The following is a 17,655-nucleotide window of genomic DNA, read 5'->3' on the forward strand; positions in this document are numbered from 1 at the left end:
TCCTGTATAATGTTACGAGCCTCCACCCATAGTTCTTCAGGCACTCTGTCCAGCAAATCTAAATCCTTAAACCTGTTCCTCACTTCCACTGTGTATTCATAAGGGATTTGGTTTAGATTGTATCTTACCGGCCCAGTGTTTTTTCCTACTTTCTTCAGTTTAAGCTTGAATTTTGCTATAAGAAGCTGATGATCTGAGCCACAGTCAGCTCCAGGTCTTGTTTTTGCTGACTGTATAGAGCTTCTCCATCTTTGGCTGCAGAGAATATAATCAATCTGATTTCAATGCTACCCATCTGGGGATGTCCATGTGTAGAGTCATCTCTTGTGTTGTTGGAAAAGAATGTTTGTGATGACTAGCTTGTTCTCTTGGCAGAACTCTATTAACCTTTGCCCTGCTTCGTTTTGAACTCCAAGGCCAAACTTGCCAGTTGTTCCTTTTATCTCTTGATTCCCTACTTTAGCATTCCAATCCCCTATAATGAGAAGAAAATCCTTCTTTGGTGTCATTTCTATAACGTGTTGTAAGTCTTCATAGAATTGGTCAATTTCAGTTTCTTCAGCACCAGTAGTTGGTGCATAAACTTGGGTTACTGTGATGTTAAAAGGTCTGCCTTGGATTCGTATCGAGATCATTCTATCATTTTTTAGATTGCATCCCAGTACAGCTTTCGCCACTCTTTTGTTGACTATGAAGGCCACTCCATTTCTTTTATGGGATTCTTGCCCACAGTAGTAGATATGATGGTCATCCGAGCTGAATTCGCCCATTCCCATCCATTTTAGTTCACTGATGCCCAGGATGTCAATATTTATTCTTGCCATCTCATTTTTGACCACATCCAACTTACCAAGGTTCATGGTTCTTACATTCCAGGTTCCTATGCAATATTTTTCTTTACAGCATTGGACTTTCCTTTCGCTTCCAGGCATATCCACAACTGAGCAATCTTTTGGCTTTGGCCCAGCCGCTTCATCAGCTCTGAATCTACTTGTACTTCTCCTCCGCTCTTCCTCAGTAGCATGTTGGACGCCTTCCGACCTGAGGGGCTCATCTTCCAGTGTCATAACTTTTATATGCCTGTTGTCTTTGTCCATGGAGTTTTCTTGGCAGGGATACTGGAGTGGCTTGCCGGTTCCTCCTCCAGGTGGATCACGTTTTGTTAAAACTCTCTACTATGACCTGTCCATCTTGGGTGGCCCTGCACGGCATAGCTCATAGCTTCTCTGAGTTATTCAAGCCCCTTTGCCACGGCAAGGCAGTGATCCATGAAGGGGCTGATTAACCTTAGGAAACAAATTTTCCTTTGTGCCTCAGACAAAGCTAACTTACAGAGTTGGGGCTCTTCTGGGACAATTAAAGCTTAGATCAAAACTACCATAATGGCCCGAATATAAGCCATACTTTTTTTCCAAATTCAGACTGTGAAATGTGTGGCATATATTTGGAACTGAGCCCTGTATGCCTGCCTCCCGGCACTCCCGGCACTCCCTCCCCATGCCGGAGCCAGCCACCCACTCCCCCATTCAGGGTGGTAGTGCAAAAACCACTCACAGCTCCAGAACTGAATTTATTGTTGGGCAACCTTCAATGCAATTGTTTGGAATTACACAAAATCATCCATGTTATTTATAAACCAAACATTCAAGCTCAAGACACATGGCAGGTGAGAAGGGAAGTGGGAGGGTTGTCTTGTGGTTGTTGTCACTGTTCATTATCTGAAAAAAATCAATAAAGCATGTACTTTGGTTCCAATGTAAGTGGAGCAGTGTGTAGTTTCTCATTAACCCTTGGCCTCTTCTATCCTATATAAACAGCAACTGTTCACACATTTCCCACATTCTCCAAAAAGAGAAGCAGCTGCCACCTATTACAAACTTTCTGTGTGAATACCATGGAAACTGGTAAGTCTTGGAGGGCTACTGGGCAGGAGCAGAGAGAGACTACTTTAGAATTTGGGGCACAAGGGAAGGGTTGCTTCTTTGTTGACACGTAGTCTAACTTTATAATTATTGAGTGCCAATGATACTCTCTGTGTGATATAGAAGTTATGTGGGGCTTTCCAAAGGCTTTAGGGATTGGTATCTCTGGTCCCTCCAGCAATCAGAATTCCTTTCTTTACTCACTCTCCACTAAATGTATTGAAACACCTTGCAGGGAGAGATCATGATGTGATCCAGAGGCAGAATTGTCATTTCTACCATTCTGAACTCATTTGCAACATCTTGGGTTTGGAAGCGGGGCGTGGGTATCTGGGAGAATGCTCTCCGTTTCAGTGGGTTGGCTCAAAGGAACCAGATGTGACTGGAAGGGGCTTCTGGGTAGAGCAACAGAGATGCTTGAGCTTCCTTAAAGATTCATTCTGTAAATAGTCTATAAAGTTTATCTTATATTACGAACATCCATCCTGACCTCCAGATCACTTTCAGAATGCAATCCTATACAAACTGAGCGTTGCTAAGTTCTCGAATAGAAATGAGTAGGGCTGCATAAAGTCACCAGCAGACACTGGCTAGCTCAATGCTTTGTGATCATGACTTTCATAAAGGAGTTTTTCACACTGTCTGACAGCTGAGTTAATTCCCCCCTCCCCTCACTCCCTACTCCAAGTGCAAATGTTAGTTTATAAATGTGGTAACTCCTGAGGATCTGAATGTATAATATTCAGTGTTTGAGTTAAAAGTTGTCAATCAACTAGTGGGATCATGTGATCTAATTACTGTACCCCATGCTTATATATATCTGAACAGTGACGCTTTTGCTGCGTGTGTGGAGGGTACATTTTATGGTTCAAAAAGATTTTTGATTATGTTTCCTTTTACGGCTTTGGTTTCTTGGGGAAGGGGGTTTAAGAATGTGCTGAGCGTTTTGACGGTGCTTTTTAAAAAAAAATAAACTATTTTCACCATTGGGAGATGAAATAAAGGACACTTAAAATAAAATAAATTAGGAGTTTTGCATTGTATGAAAAGTATGTTCTTTTGACTATCACTGACTGCTGTCAGGCTATTTTAATAGGACCTCTTGAGCTCAACAGTTATGGCAGAAGAAGTGGGAGAGAGAAATAGCCACTTCTTTAATGCCATGCACAATCTTCTATTATGCCCCTCTTTTTATATTCCTGAATCAAAAACACCCAAAAGGTGGAGTTGAGTGGCTGATCAGACCACCAGCCCTAGTTTGGGGGAGGGGATTGTGCAGAGTGAGAAGGAGACCCAAGAAAAGGACATTTATGCACACACTCTCTCTGCTGAGCTGGAAGATCCCAGGGGGTTCCAGATATTCACCCAGGGGCTGTGCTCCCTTGGAGAATTGAAGACATGGCAGGGACTGTTTTAGCTTTAAGAAATATGGTTTATACACATATTTAAACCTTCAGTCCACATGGAGGGAGTACAGATCTTACAGCATGGCAATCCCAAGCAGGGATGATCATCTGGTATTAACCTCCTGAAGAACCATGAACAACATTGGTGTTAGAGGGAACAAATTAGATGCCACAAGAAAATCCGTGGGGGAATAAAGAACTGGGAAATCTCTTCTCTCCCCTCCTCCGCCAACCACAATAGATGTGCACTGTCCTCTTCTCCTAGCTCTGAACCTCAACAGTCTGGCACTACAGTACTATTGCATTAACTACCAAGGTTGAGAGTAGGCAAGTAAGTTTATCTGCCCCTTCCAGGCTGAATGGGAGAAAGGATGGTGTTGGTTTATGCACACTATGAGAAAAAAACAGGTCCAGATCTGAATTTTGTTCCTCTTTCCAAGATATTCTGAGGTATTAGGCAGTTTCTTCCCATCACAGCTGAGACAGGAAATTAATTAGAACAGCAGTCACCAACATAGCACTTATGGGTGCCTGAGTGACCTCGTATGGTGCCCACAAAAGATCTCAGTAAATATCCCCTCAAAATCCACTGTCTCAGCCTCTCCTTAAGCTTGACCACATTTAATGGGGCTTGAGCATTGAATGCCCACTCTCTCAGATGTTCTGAACAATGGGGCGGTGCAAAGAGCTTCTCTTTGTGAGCAAGCACAGCAGTGATGGATACAGGTGTTTTAGCCACACTGAGCCTTCAAAAAAGCATTGATTTTCAGCAAAATCTTGGTCCTTTGTTTCTCAAACAGCCATACCCTAAAGTCACTGGGCAAACTGCTTTTAAAACTGATCAGCCTGTCAAACGCAATATTATATTCCTTGGAAGGGGTGGGTGGGTCTCCTATCAAATGAATAGAGAAATAGATAGAAAATATGTCTTGACAAGCAGAAGATTTTTGGTTCGTCTTTCAAAGCATCTCACAATTAATTAGTAATCATTTACCTTTGGAATTATATTTGGCTCTGGCAGGTATATTGTGTTAAAGCATTGAGACAGTTTTCCAAGACGTCAGCAAATTCTGTTAATTATTTCATTTTCATAAATAATAAAATAAGTAAATAGAGTAAATAAATGATCAATTTGTGAAATCTTCTGATCTAACTGAATACACTGCTTTCTTTTCCTAGAATCAAGCACCACGCCAGAGATAGTCCCTAAGAACAAAGCCCCAGGGGTTGATTTCTGTGGGGTAGATGAATATTACTACATTGTCCGCTCCGACCTGGGCTGCTACATGAGGTCCACCAATTTCCACAGGGGCAAAGACCTCGAAGTGTTTAGCCTGCACAGTTCCTGCATGGGAGGAGATCACTACTTAGCCCATCAGGACGGCCTATTCTACATCATCAAAGGAGACAACTATCGCCGTGTCAGCAACATGGATAAAGACCTAGATGCTGTAGTATACAGCCTCCATCCCAACTGCCGCGGAGGGGACCATTACCTCTCAGCCTCTAGATACTTCTATATCATTTTCCAGAAAAGAGGTGTTTACCGTATGGTCACTAATATGAATGAAGATAAAGATGCAGTTGAATACACACTTCACCCTGCTTGCAAGGATGGTCTCTATTACTGGGGCGTCAGAAAATACTATTACTTTGTAAAACCTGTTGATGAATGGGGCATCCAGTACTATAAAAGCACCAACTTCCACGAAAATCTGAATGCTGAAACATTTTCCTTCCATAGTGATGTAGTGAATATGCTCCCTGGAGGAATGGCTATTACCTATGGTCCAGCTTATGGTAGATGGGAACCTATCAAGACCATCTCCAACGACTCCAGCACTCCCATTGTATGGAATAAGAAGATCACCAAGAAAGTGGGATACAACAAGCAGAAGATGACCAGTGTGGAGCACAACTGGAAGATTTCCATGACTGCCACATATCAGTCGGGTGCGCTCACTGAAGCCATTGCCAAGTATCAGTTCTCTCTCACTGCTGAGTATGGTGGGAAGAGGGTCAACACAGAGCAGGAAAACTGGAATGAAGCCACTGAGATCGAAGAAGCTATTAGTGTAACCGTGCAGCCCAATGAGAAGATGTACATATGGCAGTTTGAGATGGGCTTGGGCAAGGAAGAGGTCTTGTTCTGCCGTGATATAAAATTTACGAGTGATTCTACTCCACCTACAGATATTCCTTTGCCACCTTCCAATAAGTGAAAAGAAAAGTGTTAGGCCAAAAGGCACCCTCTCTATTATAAAATTTGATTGATTACTATGGGCTAATATTTAGACAATACAATGCTTTCATGAGTTAAGAGGGAGTTAGATGAGTAGTATATAGAGATGCATAAACTAAACACGAAGTGAGATTAATGATTTCTAGACATATTATATACTCTCATATAGACATACTAATCTCACTAGGCTACAGCTAGAAATGCATGTCCTAGTTTGTGCACGATGCAGGTGACCCAAGCTGAATGCCTTCTAGATACTATTTCCTGGTGCCTATGAATCCCTTTGCCAAATTTGTGCCTTCATTTTGCTTTGTACCTGCTGAACTTCTAATCGTGTCCCACTGTTGTTATACAAATCAAATAAAATGAAGAATCAATGGTTTAAAAATATGTGCAATGCGTGTTTCACACTTGTGACAAAATGATTTGCAACATATATAGTTTATAGTTTAGTTTAGTTTATTATTTCTACCCTGCCCATCTGGCTGGGTTTCCCCAGCCACTCTGGGTGGCTCTCAACAGCACATTAAAAACAGAATAAAACTTCAAAAATTAAAAACTTCCCTAAGCAGGGCTGCCTTCAGATGTCTTCTAAAGGATGGATAGTTGTTTATTTCCTTGACATCTGATGGAAGGGCATTCCACAGGGCAGGTGCCACTACCGAGAAGGCCCTCTGCCTGGTTCCCTGGAACTTCGCTTCTCACAGTGAGGGAACTGCCAGAAGGCTTTGGCGCTGGACCTCAGTGTCTGGGCTGAACAATGAGGGTGGAGACACTCCTTCAGGTACACTGGGCTGAGACTGTTTAGGGCATTAAAGGTCAGCACCAACACTTTGAATTGTGCTTGGAAACATCCTGGGAGCCAATGTAGGTCTTTCAAGACCGTTGTTATATAGTCTCAGCAGCCGCTCCCAGACACCAGTTTGGCTGCCACGTTCTGGATTAGTTGCAGTTTCCGGGTCACCTTCAAGGAAATAAACAACTATCTGACTTTTCAAAGACATCTGAAGGTAGTTCTGTTTAGGGAAATTTTTAACGTTTGATGTTTTTTGTCCTTTTAATATTCTGTTGGGGGCCAGCCAGAGTGGCTGGGGAAACCCAGTCAGATAGGTGGGGTATAAATAAATAATAACTCTAACCATTGGCCATGTTGGCTGAGGGAGTTAGTATACAGCTAAATCTGGAGGGCCACGTGTTTTAAGCATGCTGCTGGCCTGGCTAAGAAATGTGAGAGTAAGGCTCCTTCAGGAAGTTGGCTTGGGGGAGCAAGGAGTCAAGTGCTGTGGCCAGAGCAGAGAGAAGGAAACAGCAGAAGCCCAAAGGTTGATCGTGATAAAGGCCTTTTGTCAAAAACCACATCAAACATTTATGCAAATACAAGGAAGAACATAGAAGTGTTTGTACTGTGTTTGAGTTGAAGGCTGGGTTTCTTTGGAAACGGAGCAGAGATTTCTGTAGAAGAAGACGTTTCAATAAAGCCAGCCAATCATAGGTAATAAAACAGGAGAGCACTTTTGTGTGTGTTTTTAAAGGCCTAGAACCATTGGCTCAGAAAGTACAATCCAATGGCCCCTACATTTGTTGTTGCTGCCCCTATTTTCAGACATATCTCCCTAGTAAAATGCTGCTCCCTTTGCTACTGTTTGTCATTGGGGGCACTTTCCTGGTAGCTGGAGGTGCCAGCATTTAACTCCTTCTTTAGCCTCTTTATCACCTTCTGTACATCCACTCAGAAGAAAGATCCATGAAGTTCAATGGTACATACCCCTTGTCCACGATAGCAGGCTATTTTTTTCAGTGGCTAATGGATGCTTCTTGACTACGCCTTTTTTTCCTAGGGAAGGTTGGGCAGTCTGTGGCCCTCCAAGTTTTGTTTTTGAACTCCAGTTCCCATCAGCCCCAGCAAGCAAAGCCAAAGATGATGGGATTTCTAGTCCAGCAACACTTGAAGGGCCACAGGTTCCTCATCATTGCTCAAATGCACACGCATGTGAAATATTCTTCAAGCGCACAAAGGCACCGCCATATTTTACACACTGCAGCTTCCAGGATACATTTAAAGCCACCTAGAACATAGTACAATTTCAATTTTTCTACTATATCTTTGGCCAAAAATTTTGTAGCATAAAAAGTAGAAGGCTTCCTTCAGCAAGGCATAACCCCATTTTCACCTGAGAAAGTCGATCTCCTGGCTATTTGCTCGCCTCTTGCCATTAAGGCTCTTAACTTGGAGGCATTAGAGTTTCAGTGTGATGTGTTGGATACAGGATCAGACTTAGACGGGGAAATGCCAACTCAAATATTCTATGCCCTAAAATACAAATAAACAAGCCTCACCACCACCACTGCTTCCATAATACTGGAAGCCCAGATCACCCAATGAAGCTAGATGGTAGGAAATTCAGGGCAGGCAAAAGCAAGCACTCTCTCACAGAGCACACACTGAAACTCTGGAATTTGCAGCCACTAACTTGGACATCTTTAAAAGGAGATGGGGCAAATTCAGGGAGAATAGGTCTGGTTGATCGCTATGGTTAACAGGATAAAGGACTACACTGGCCTTTCAACCAACCCAGCATGGGTCTTTTGTGCTTCTTATGATACTAACAATGGTTGATTTCAGTTCCACATTTCAGAGTTAAAGTTAGTTGTGGCAAGTCAGCTGTTACAAGCTTCTGGTACCTGTAGTGGGTGGTTGGGGAATGTTTGAGATGAAGTGGCTACTCAAAGAGTCTCTTGACCTAGGAATGAAGGTTCAAAAGTAAGGATTTCCTCATTCCAAACTGAGCTAGGGCACAGCTGTGTTGGAAGAGATCCATTTTTGTAGGAAGAAAGGAGTCACGGGGCCACTTGGAGGGAGATTGGGCAAGCCCTAGAATATAAAAATGACCTATCTAAGCCAAAGTGACCAGAGGAGAAAGGCAATTCCCATCCAGCAGATTTGTCTTCTTATCGTCACACCTGCATTATTATATTTTATTCTGAGGGTAAGTAGGAAATCATTATATTCTATCTTGTGCTGTGATATTTGCTTCCATGTATTCATCTTTAATGGAGAGAACCCGGTGGAGGATGGAAACCTTGTCTCCTCTTGTGCCCTTTTATAGCAACATAATTTTCAGAAATCAGCAATACCCCCATTCGTTCTACCTGCACCTCTCTTGGCAGCACAGCTTTTCTGCTTGTGGAACGGGGGCTTTGAAACCATACAGTCAGGTGTGCCATTTTTAGTTGAAACTTGTTGTGGAGAGAAGGTAATGGAGATACAGTAGTACCTCGGGTAACATACGCTTCAGGTTACACATGCTTCAGGTTACAGACTCCGCTAACCCAGAAATAGTACCTCGGGTTAAGAACTTTGATTCAGGATGAGAACAGAAATCGTGCTCCGACGGTGCAGCAGGAGGCCCCATTAGCTAAAATGAAGTCACAAGCCGCAGTCACAAGTCAGTCCCATAAAATGAAGAACAAGTCACAGCCAAAAAATCAAAAAAGCCACACAAACAAAAATGCAAAAAAATAGCAAAAACAAAAGTTCCAAATATCACTGCTGTGTTGCAGTGGGACTCAACAGGAAGCCTCAACAGGAAGCCTCTGATTAGCAGCGGGGGACTCGATTTGCAAATGGAACACACTAAACAGGAATCGGAACATGTTCTGTTTCCAAGGCAAAGTTCACAAACTGGGACACCTACTTCCGGTTTTGCAGCATTCTATTTCCAAGATGTTCATAAACTAAGCTGTTCTAAAACCAAGGTACCACTGTACACCACTTAAAAGGTAAAGGGACCCCTGACCATGAAGTCCAGTCGTGACCGACTCTGGGGTTGCGGCGCTCATCTCGCTTTACTGGCCAAGGGAGCCGGTGTACAGCTTCCGGGTCATGTGGCCAGCATGACTAAGCCACTTCTGGCGAACCAGAGCAGTGCACGGAAACGCCGTTTAACTTCCCGCCGGAGCGGTACATATTTATCTACTTGCACTTTTGACATGCTTTCAAACTGCTAGGTTGGCAGGAGCAGGGACCAAGCAACAGGAGCTCACCCCGTCGCGGGGATTCAAACCGCCGACCTTCTCATCAGAAAGTCCTAGGCTCTGTGGTTTAACCCACAGCGCCACCCGCGTCCCATACACCACTTAGGTACTCCTTAAATGTAGAACAGTTCATGCATTCTTAACTAAGGAAATAAACCCTACTCAATGACCTTTTTTGGTGTTGGGAACATTCACCATATTGAACCACCAGCACCCCACCTGCAGGCTGTCTTGACACACATCCCCAGCCACGCTGGGTGACTCCCAACAGAATTAAAAGCACAATAAAACATCAAACATTAAAAGCTTCCCTAAACAGGGCTGCCTTCAAATGTCTTCTAAAAGTCAGACAGTTGTTTATTTCCTTGACATCTGATGGGAGGGCGCTCCATGGGGCGGGCGCCACCCCTGAGAAGGCCCTCTGCCTGCTTCACTGTAACATCACTTCTCACAGTGAGGGAACCGCCAGAAGGCCCTTGGAGCTGGACCTCAGTGTCGGAGCTGAATGATGGGGTGGAGATGCTCCTTCAGGTATACTGGGCCGAGGCTGTTGAGGGCTTTAAAGGTCCCTAAGAACTAGTTGCCACTTTAACATTTCCCTTTTTATGCCTCCTCTCTGTAGTTTGCAAGACCCCAACATGCTGGTCTCCAAGGTCTCCTGCTCATTACTGGCTATCCTTCTTGGGTTTCTGATGGTGCAGTCATGTGAAGGACAGTCCCGAGAAGATTTTGAGTGGAAGCACACTGATTATCCAAAAAGCTACTCAACTTCCCACCCTGACACCTACTGCAAGCGGATGATGCTTCAGAAAAGGTTGACTCGATATGTTTGCAAGGACGTAAATACCTTCATCAATGACCGCCCTGTAAATGTGGTACAAGTGTGCAGAGGCAGAGGGATTCCCCATGGTAGTGACACCGATAGCATAGACTCCTTCGATATGGTCATCTGCAGATACACAGGTGGTCCGGCTCCTTATGACTGCAGGTACAGCGGCACACCCACACACTTGCGCATTCGTGTGACCTGCACCGGCATTTACCCAACACACTATGTGACTCAAATGCGCTAGGCAATGTGTGGTACAACTCGCTCTCCATTTACAGAAGCCAGAAGTCTGAGGATGAGTTGGCTACAATTTTATTTTCTGTCATGCTTTCTCCTCAATGTATCTCTGCAACATGCCCACAATATAAGCTTTTACTGCTTTAATAGTTACTCACTTTCCCAGGGAATCCTGGCAATGTAGATCTTCAAGGAGCAGCTGCGGGAAATACCGTTGTATGACATTTCTTTACCCCTGTTCCATTATACCATGGATAAGCAAACTAAGGCCTGGGGGCTGGATCCGGCCCAATCGCCTTCTAAATCTGGCCTGCAGACAGTCTGGGAATCAGTGTGTTTTTACATGAGTAGAATGTGTGCTTTTATTTAAAATGCATCTCTGGGTTATTTGTGGGGCATAGGAATTTGTTCATTTCCCCCCCTTCAAAATATAGTCCAGCCCCCCACAAGGTCCGAGGGACAGTGAACCGGCCTCCTGCTGAAAGTTTGCTGGTCCCTGTATTATACCTTCCCAGTTTCTCACCTTCTCAGTTCTCCCTTTCCTAACCAGATATAGTGAATACACACACACACACACACACACACACACACACACACAATCTGAACCTCTTTTAAACTGGAGAGGCATTGCCCATGACCCCAGCCTCAACTCCAACCCCTGAAAGTGACGCAACAATTCAAGAGACTTTGAAAAAATGCTGAGCTTTTGCTGAACAAATTGAAACAGCATAAAGATATTTATGGTTGGGTTTATGGTCCACAAGTTGAGCAAATCTGGTGCTGCCTGGTTGGGACCTGGGACACCAAATTTCCATTCAGCCATGAAGCTCACCTTGAGGCAGTCACTATCTCTCAGTCTAACCCACAGAAACCCACCTGTGAAATTACAGGCTTGCGTTGTGCCTTCAAATTGTGTAGCAGGGCATAGAATTATGTGTGCTACTTTGATATCTAATGGGGGGGGGGCACACACAATATATTGCAGATGGGGGGGAGAGATTGATCAACTAAGATGAGATTCATACCAGAGACTGGTTTATACATCAGTTTCTAGAGAAGGGAGAGAGGGTGTTGTGTGGTGGTTAGTTTAGAGGTTCGGTTAAGGATTGTGAAGACTTCAAATAATCACAGACATCCCCAGGTGAGCTTTACAAAGCATTGTTCTGAAAATATAAAGGAGGATGGGGGAACAACCAATGTCACCTTGGGCTCCCTGGAGGAAAACAGGCGATATAAATGCAATAAATAAATTAAATAAATGTGGGGTGGATATGGATGAAGCCAGCCTCCCACTCCATCTAACTTGATGGTGCAATTTTACTTCCCCTCTCTCTTGTTTTTATCTGAGGACATTGCAGAAACCCACCTGTGAAATTACAGGCTTGCACCATGCCTTCAGTTTCCTCACCTCAATAGAACTTACCTTGCCAAACTGGAGTCCAATGTTATTACTCAACCCTCAGCCAGAATTATAGGGGGCAGTTGTGAGGAAAGCAGTTGGCAGTTAAAGGGATTGAGACATCATTTCTAAGGGGGCCATTGAAGGGAGGCAGGAGAAGGCTGAGGAAGTATCTCAAAAGTCTTGATTAGAAAGCTGAGCCTTTCCATTATTTCACATTTGGCATATAGCACACTTACCCTTGTACCAGTGTGTGTGCATTGCTGCATAGAACCAGACACTCTGGTTCTATGCAGCAAAAGCCACTTTTCCTGAAGAAAGTCAGCATGATATAGTGTGTGGATATGACTTCATATCCCTGCACAGTTGGGAAGCAGACTATGATAGGGGGAGGCATCTAGATCTGGCATCTACAGGAAATCCAAAACTTCAGCCTGAATTTTGGGAGGGCTTTAGTGGAACTTCTTCCTCCTGTGGGAAGCAGAGGGCTCCCATGCACACCAGCAGCCTCTTTGATGCTGCCAAAGAGCTGTGTGGTGCTCAGGTCAAGGTGATCAGCAGAGCGCCCACCAGAGTGCTGGTAAGTTTGGCCATCTTACCAAAATGCACCCTCCACACCAAAAATATCCCAAATGTTCCCATGAAACATGTGGCCATGAAAGTGTGATGACCAACACCCAGCCTTTTATTAACCCTAGATCATCCTGAGACCTCCTACTACCTGTCAGTTGAAGGGGCTTATGTTATGCATCATTATGTTATGCACCTCAGGCCCAGGGCCAAATGTGGCCATCCACACCTCTGTATTTGGCCCTTGGGGGTATTTTCACACCATCCTTTCCCCAGCAACACGCACTCTGTCATGGTCCGGTTCACAGGCGATCAAAGTCCTGACAGGGGAGGTCAGGACCAGGGGCAAGATAGTGGGGTAGGAGCAGGAACGGGGGTCCAGAAGCCAGGATTCAGGAAGCCAAGGGTCCGAGGGTCAGGAAGCAGGGAGTCAAGAAGCCGAGGTTCAAGGATCAGAAAGCAAGAAGCCCAAGGCAGGAAGGGTGTTGCTGTGTCAAAGAGCTAAAGGGAAATGCTGACCTTATATCCCTTCCCAGCTCTTGCCACCAGGTGCAGTGAGTTACCAAGCGGCCTCACCTGTGAGGCCACACCTTGCCTCTTCAGAACAAATTTAGGAAGGCCTGCAAAGTCCTATTGGTCACAGGGCCTGGCTCCTGCGCACACACACCTGACACACACTCTCCATATGCTTACCCCCTCCCCAGGTTTACTTCACACCCAACTGGCTGCAGTGGTGGATTAGGGGCTCTCAAATTTCAGCAGCACCCCGTGTGATGCTAAAATTGAGGGGACTCTTTGTGGGGGCACCACATTGTTTTGGTGCCCCCCTACAGCTCAGTGCCCAGTATGACCCTAAAACCACCTCTACTGGGTGGAATGTGCCCTCAAACTCTGACAGTGCTGTTTGCTCACCTGAATAGAGGCAGGAAGGAAGGATCGGTGTATGTGTGCAGAACCTAGGCTAATGTACAAATATAAAATCCACATCTGTTGCTTTTCTGACATTGGCCTCTGGCCTCGCCCACCACTCAGGGCCGGATTTAGGTTCGATGAGGCCCTAAGCTACTGAAGGTAATGGGGCCCTTTATATGTTCAGCTGTCCTTTGTCAACAACAAATTGTCGCTGTTTTTTTTGTGTTGGATATATGCTATATGGTAATTTATGGACCTATATAAAGCCATTTGCACTTAACAAACTATGTATTTTATTTATTTCTTTATTTTTTAAAAAGCTGAATCGAGACATTCCACCCATGCAAAAAGGACACAAATAATTAAATGCCCAGGGCCTGCTGAAAAAGTCCATTTTTGCCTGTCGCCTAAAGATATGTAAGGATCACATCTGGTGAGTGCGCTCTGTAAATGGGGACCTGCCACTCAAAAAGCCAATTCTCGTGTTGCCACCTTCTGGACTTCCCATGGAGTGGGAACACGAAGAAGGTCCACAGATACTGATTGCAGAGTCCAGGTCAGTTCAGAGAGACAGACCTTGAGGTATTAAGGTCCTGAAGTACATTAGAATTTATAGGTCAGAACTAGCACTTTGAATCGGGCCCAGAAACTAATTGGTAGCCAGATGGCCAGGATTGGTATGATATACTCAGACCTCCTTGCAAAAGCAGATCTAGGTGAGTGTGACCGATTTAAGGAGCTTCTGGGGTGTCATGGCAGATGCCAAAACTATGAAGTCTAACAAAAGCCAAGAGGCGGGGAACACCAGATTTTGGCGTCACACAGGACACCACTTACATTTGAGATGCCAAGGTCCACCACTGCCATCTTGTCCTGGTTAGCAACCTGGTAGCCAAATTCTGCACCAGCTGCCATTTCTGAACCATCTTCAAAGGCAGGCCTATGTATAGTGAACTGCAGAAATCTAACCTAGAGGTTAACGTAGCACAGACAACAGACGTTAGACCATCCCTGTCCTTGATTCAGACTCTGGAGTCTTCTTCATCAGTTGGGTGGCCTTGAGAAAAGTACCCTATTTCAGGTTAGCCCACTTCACTGGGTTGTCATAAACATAAAGTGACACAGCTCCATGTACACTGATGGTTGGGGACCAGGCTATCTGTGGAATAGACTGCACTCATATGATCAACATATGAGGCCTACCAGTAAAAGTTGCTATCTTCCCTCCCCCGGTAAATATATGTGGCCCTATCAAAACTAGTTTTTTAAGAAAAAACTGCTGACTGCTTCTTATTGTTGTTCCAGTCTTCAGGTAATCAGTTATTGTCCTATGCTTGAAGAATTTTTGCTGCTTCTGATTGTAAATTATTATAATTGCATTGATAGCTTACTTGCCATTGTTTTCAGCTTTATATGTGTTTAAAACCTTTATTTCAGTGATGTCGCCTATCAGTAATGCCCACACAGTCACCTCAACATTTTGAAGGAGAGAGAAAGAAGGAAGGAAAGAAAGAAAGAAAGAAAGAGCGAGCTCTAACAGTTTATTCCTCATTCCACTGTATTTCTCATTTACGGGAAGCTTTGGAAACATGCAGCCAATGGTGCAATTTTCAGATGAAAGCCCTCTGTCCTCCTTTCACCATCTATATGTTGCAAGTGCTTGATTTTTCCCCCTCTTTCCCCCTCATCCTGGCCTAACTGAAACCTATATAATAATTCAGACAGCAGCTTGAGAGATACACTTGCTTCCATAGAAAGTGGCATCCTGTACCTTGAGACTTCTCTGAACTTGGGTAAGTTGGAAGTGGACATTCACAAACTTGTGCCTGCTGTTTTACCCTTTAAGGAAATTGAACTTTGACTGTCCCATGTTAAGGAAGCTTTCTCTTCTTTCTTTAGTGGGTAGAGTTGAAAGAATTTTTTTGTCCCTAACTTATTCTCTCTCTCTCTCTCTCTCTCTCTCTCCCTCTCATTTCTGAATTTCCTTTTGGATGGACCTCAAGCCTACCATAAAAGCAACTAAAAATATTTTTTTAAAAACAGTCCAGAAAACAAGGAAGCATATTTACTAATGGATATATTCTGCTGGGGCTCCTGACAGTATCGCCAAGTTTATGACATCTTGCATCTTTATTGTGTGGTCTGTTATTTGGAAGGACTGTGGCCCAGTGGCAGACCACATGCTGTGCATGCAAAAGGTCTCAGGTTCAATCACTGGCGTTTTCATCTGGGACTGGGACAAAACTCCTGCCTGAACCTCTGGAGAGCCACTGCCAATCACTGGAAAGAATACTGACCCAAATGGACAAATAGCCTGCCTCGTTATAAAGCTGCTCCCTAATGCACTGTCTTCCAGTGGCTGCCAGCAATGTGCTTGGCTTCTCTGAGAATTACATCTTTAATGTTTTCTCCTCCCCTCCTTTTTTTCTTTTTCTATATAAATATTGCATTATTCCCAAAAAAAAGAGTACAGTTACACAAATAATACAAGTTACCAAATACCAAAAAACTACTAATAGGAAGAAAAAAATACAAAAATATGAAAATGATACATATTGAAAAGAAAAAGGAAGAGAGAAATCAAAAGGAAAATAGAAAAAGTTGACTTCTTCGACCACTATACAGTTTATATGATCTCATATCTTTAGTCGTTTGTAATCATTTTGCATTAATGGAGAGACTATTTGTTTACCTGTGGAATTTTTAATCTCTATATTATAATTTTGGGAAATGACTTTCTTCATAAAATTTGTAAAGGCATCCCATTCTCTCCTGATTTTTTGCATCTTTAATATTTTCTAGCAGTGAAGTCCACCCACCTTAAATTAGTTGCAGAGCACACCTACAGTTGTGGTGTATGTCTTGGGGTGAAGCCACCCACCTGGCACTAGTATCAATGCTGCTTTCCTGGACAGGGCTGGGACAGGGCAGTGGCATGGTTTGATCCACGCAAGTGCATCAGCAGGAATACTAGATTGGGCCTGCCAGTGCAACCACGTGGCCAAAAACACTTGCTGCCACCCTGCCCTGCTCTGAGCCCTTTCAGGTAAGTAGCAGAAATGCAGGTGCCAGGAGGACGGTTCCACCCCATCACACATGCTGTTGCTACTGCACATTGAGCTGGTAAGTCCTGTGTCTGGGTTATAACAAAGGTTATAAGATAAATGTCCAGGGTATCACATGACAATCTGTTCCTACAGATACAGACACACACACACACACACACACAGAGAGAGAGAGAGAGAGAGAGAGAGAGAGTACAAGAGCTGAAAAAATGAAAACGAAATAATGACATTTGGATTTGAGGATGGAAGATAATGTTTGTTTATAGAAAGTGGCTTCGTAGGGTATTATATTGAAGTGAATACTGTTTATATAAAGTGGTCAGATGAGGAATCGGAAGTTCTTCCATTTCTGAACTTTATTCCCCCGCCCCTCTCTTTTTTACTCTCTTGTCTATTTCTTTTTCTTTTTTCTCTCTCTCTATGTCCCCTGCTTTTCTTTCTCTCTCTTTTTTTCTATGTTCTTCTTGTATTTAGATCAATGTTTTAGTTTTGGACGAAAAATGAGATATTTGATATTTCTCTTTATAAATCCTAATAAAATGTATTAGGAGCAATCTGGGGGAGTCTTAACCTCTTCTGTCAAAACCCCGGGTTGACTAGAATTTACACACGGGGGAATTTTTTTCGGTAGTATTCAACTAAGTACCACTCAGAGTTAGTCATACTCTTTAGTTTCATTGGGTCTACACTGAACAGGACAACTGTTGAATACCACCCTTTATTTGGCTAACATACAGTATAAAGGCCAATCTGCTTAATTTGCACTTTTTAAAAGAATATGCAAATAAAACCACAGCTACCCCTTTGAAACTTATACTTCTCTGAATTTTGCAATACATTTCTCCAACCAAAAATGCTTATATTACAGAAATGCTCATATTAGGGTGAAGTGCACATATAAAGGCATATATTCATGAAAATAACATGTAAAAATGCATTATATTAGAGGAAAGTGTTTTGAAAGAAATGTGCATTTTAGGCAAAACTGCAGACAAAATGTGTATGTTAGGAGAAACTGGTGCTAAAATGCTGCTGAAT

General features: G+C 43.6%; 1 protein-coding gene across 1 annotated transcript; it reads left to right on the plus strand.

The window, feature by feature from the left end:
* Nucleotides 1-1,804: 1,804 nt before the first annotated feature.
* Nucleotides 1,805-5,958, plus strand: LOC308460722 (uncharacterized protein). Its single transcript, XM_080977237.1, has 2 exons — nt 1,805-1,904; nt 4,508-5,958. The coding sequence occupies exons 1-2, from the start codon at nt 1,895-1,897 to the stop codon at nt 5,548-5,550; spliced, it is 1,053 nt and encodes a 350-aa protein (XP_080833363.1). The 5' UTR covers nt 1,805-1,894; the 3' UTR covers nt 5,551-5,958.
* Nucleotides 5,959-17,655: the final 11,697 nt, after the last annotated feature.

Source organism: Podarcis pityusensis, assembly GCF_964106645.2.
Source record: "Podarcis pityusensis genome assembly, chromosome: 13".
Taxonomy (NCBI): Eukaryota; Metazoa; Chordata; class Lepidosauria; order Squamata; family Lacertidae; genus Podarcis; species Podarcis pityusensis.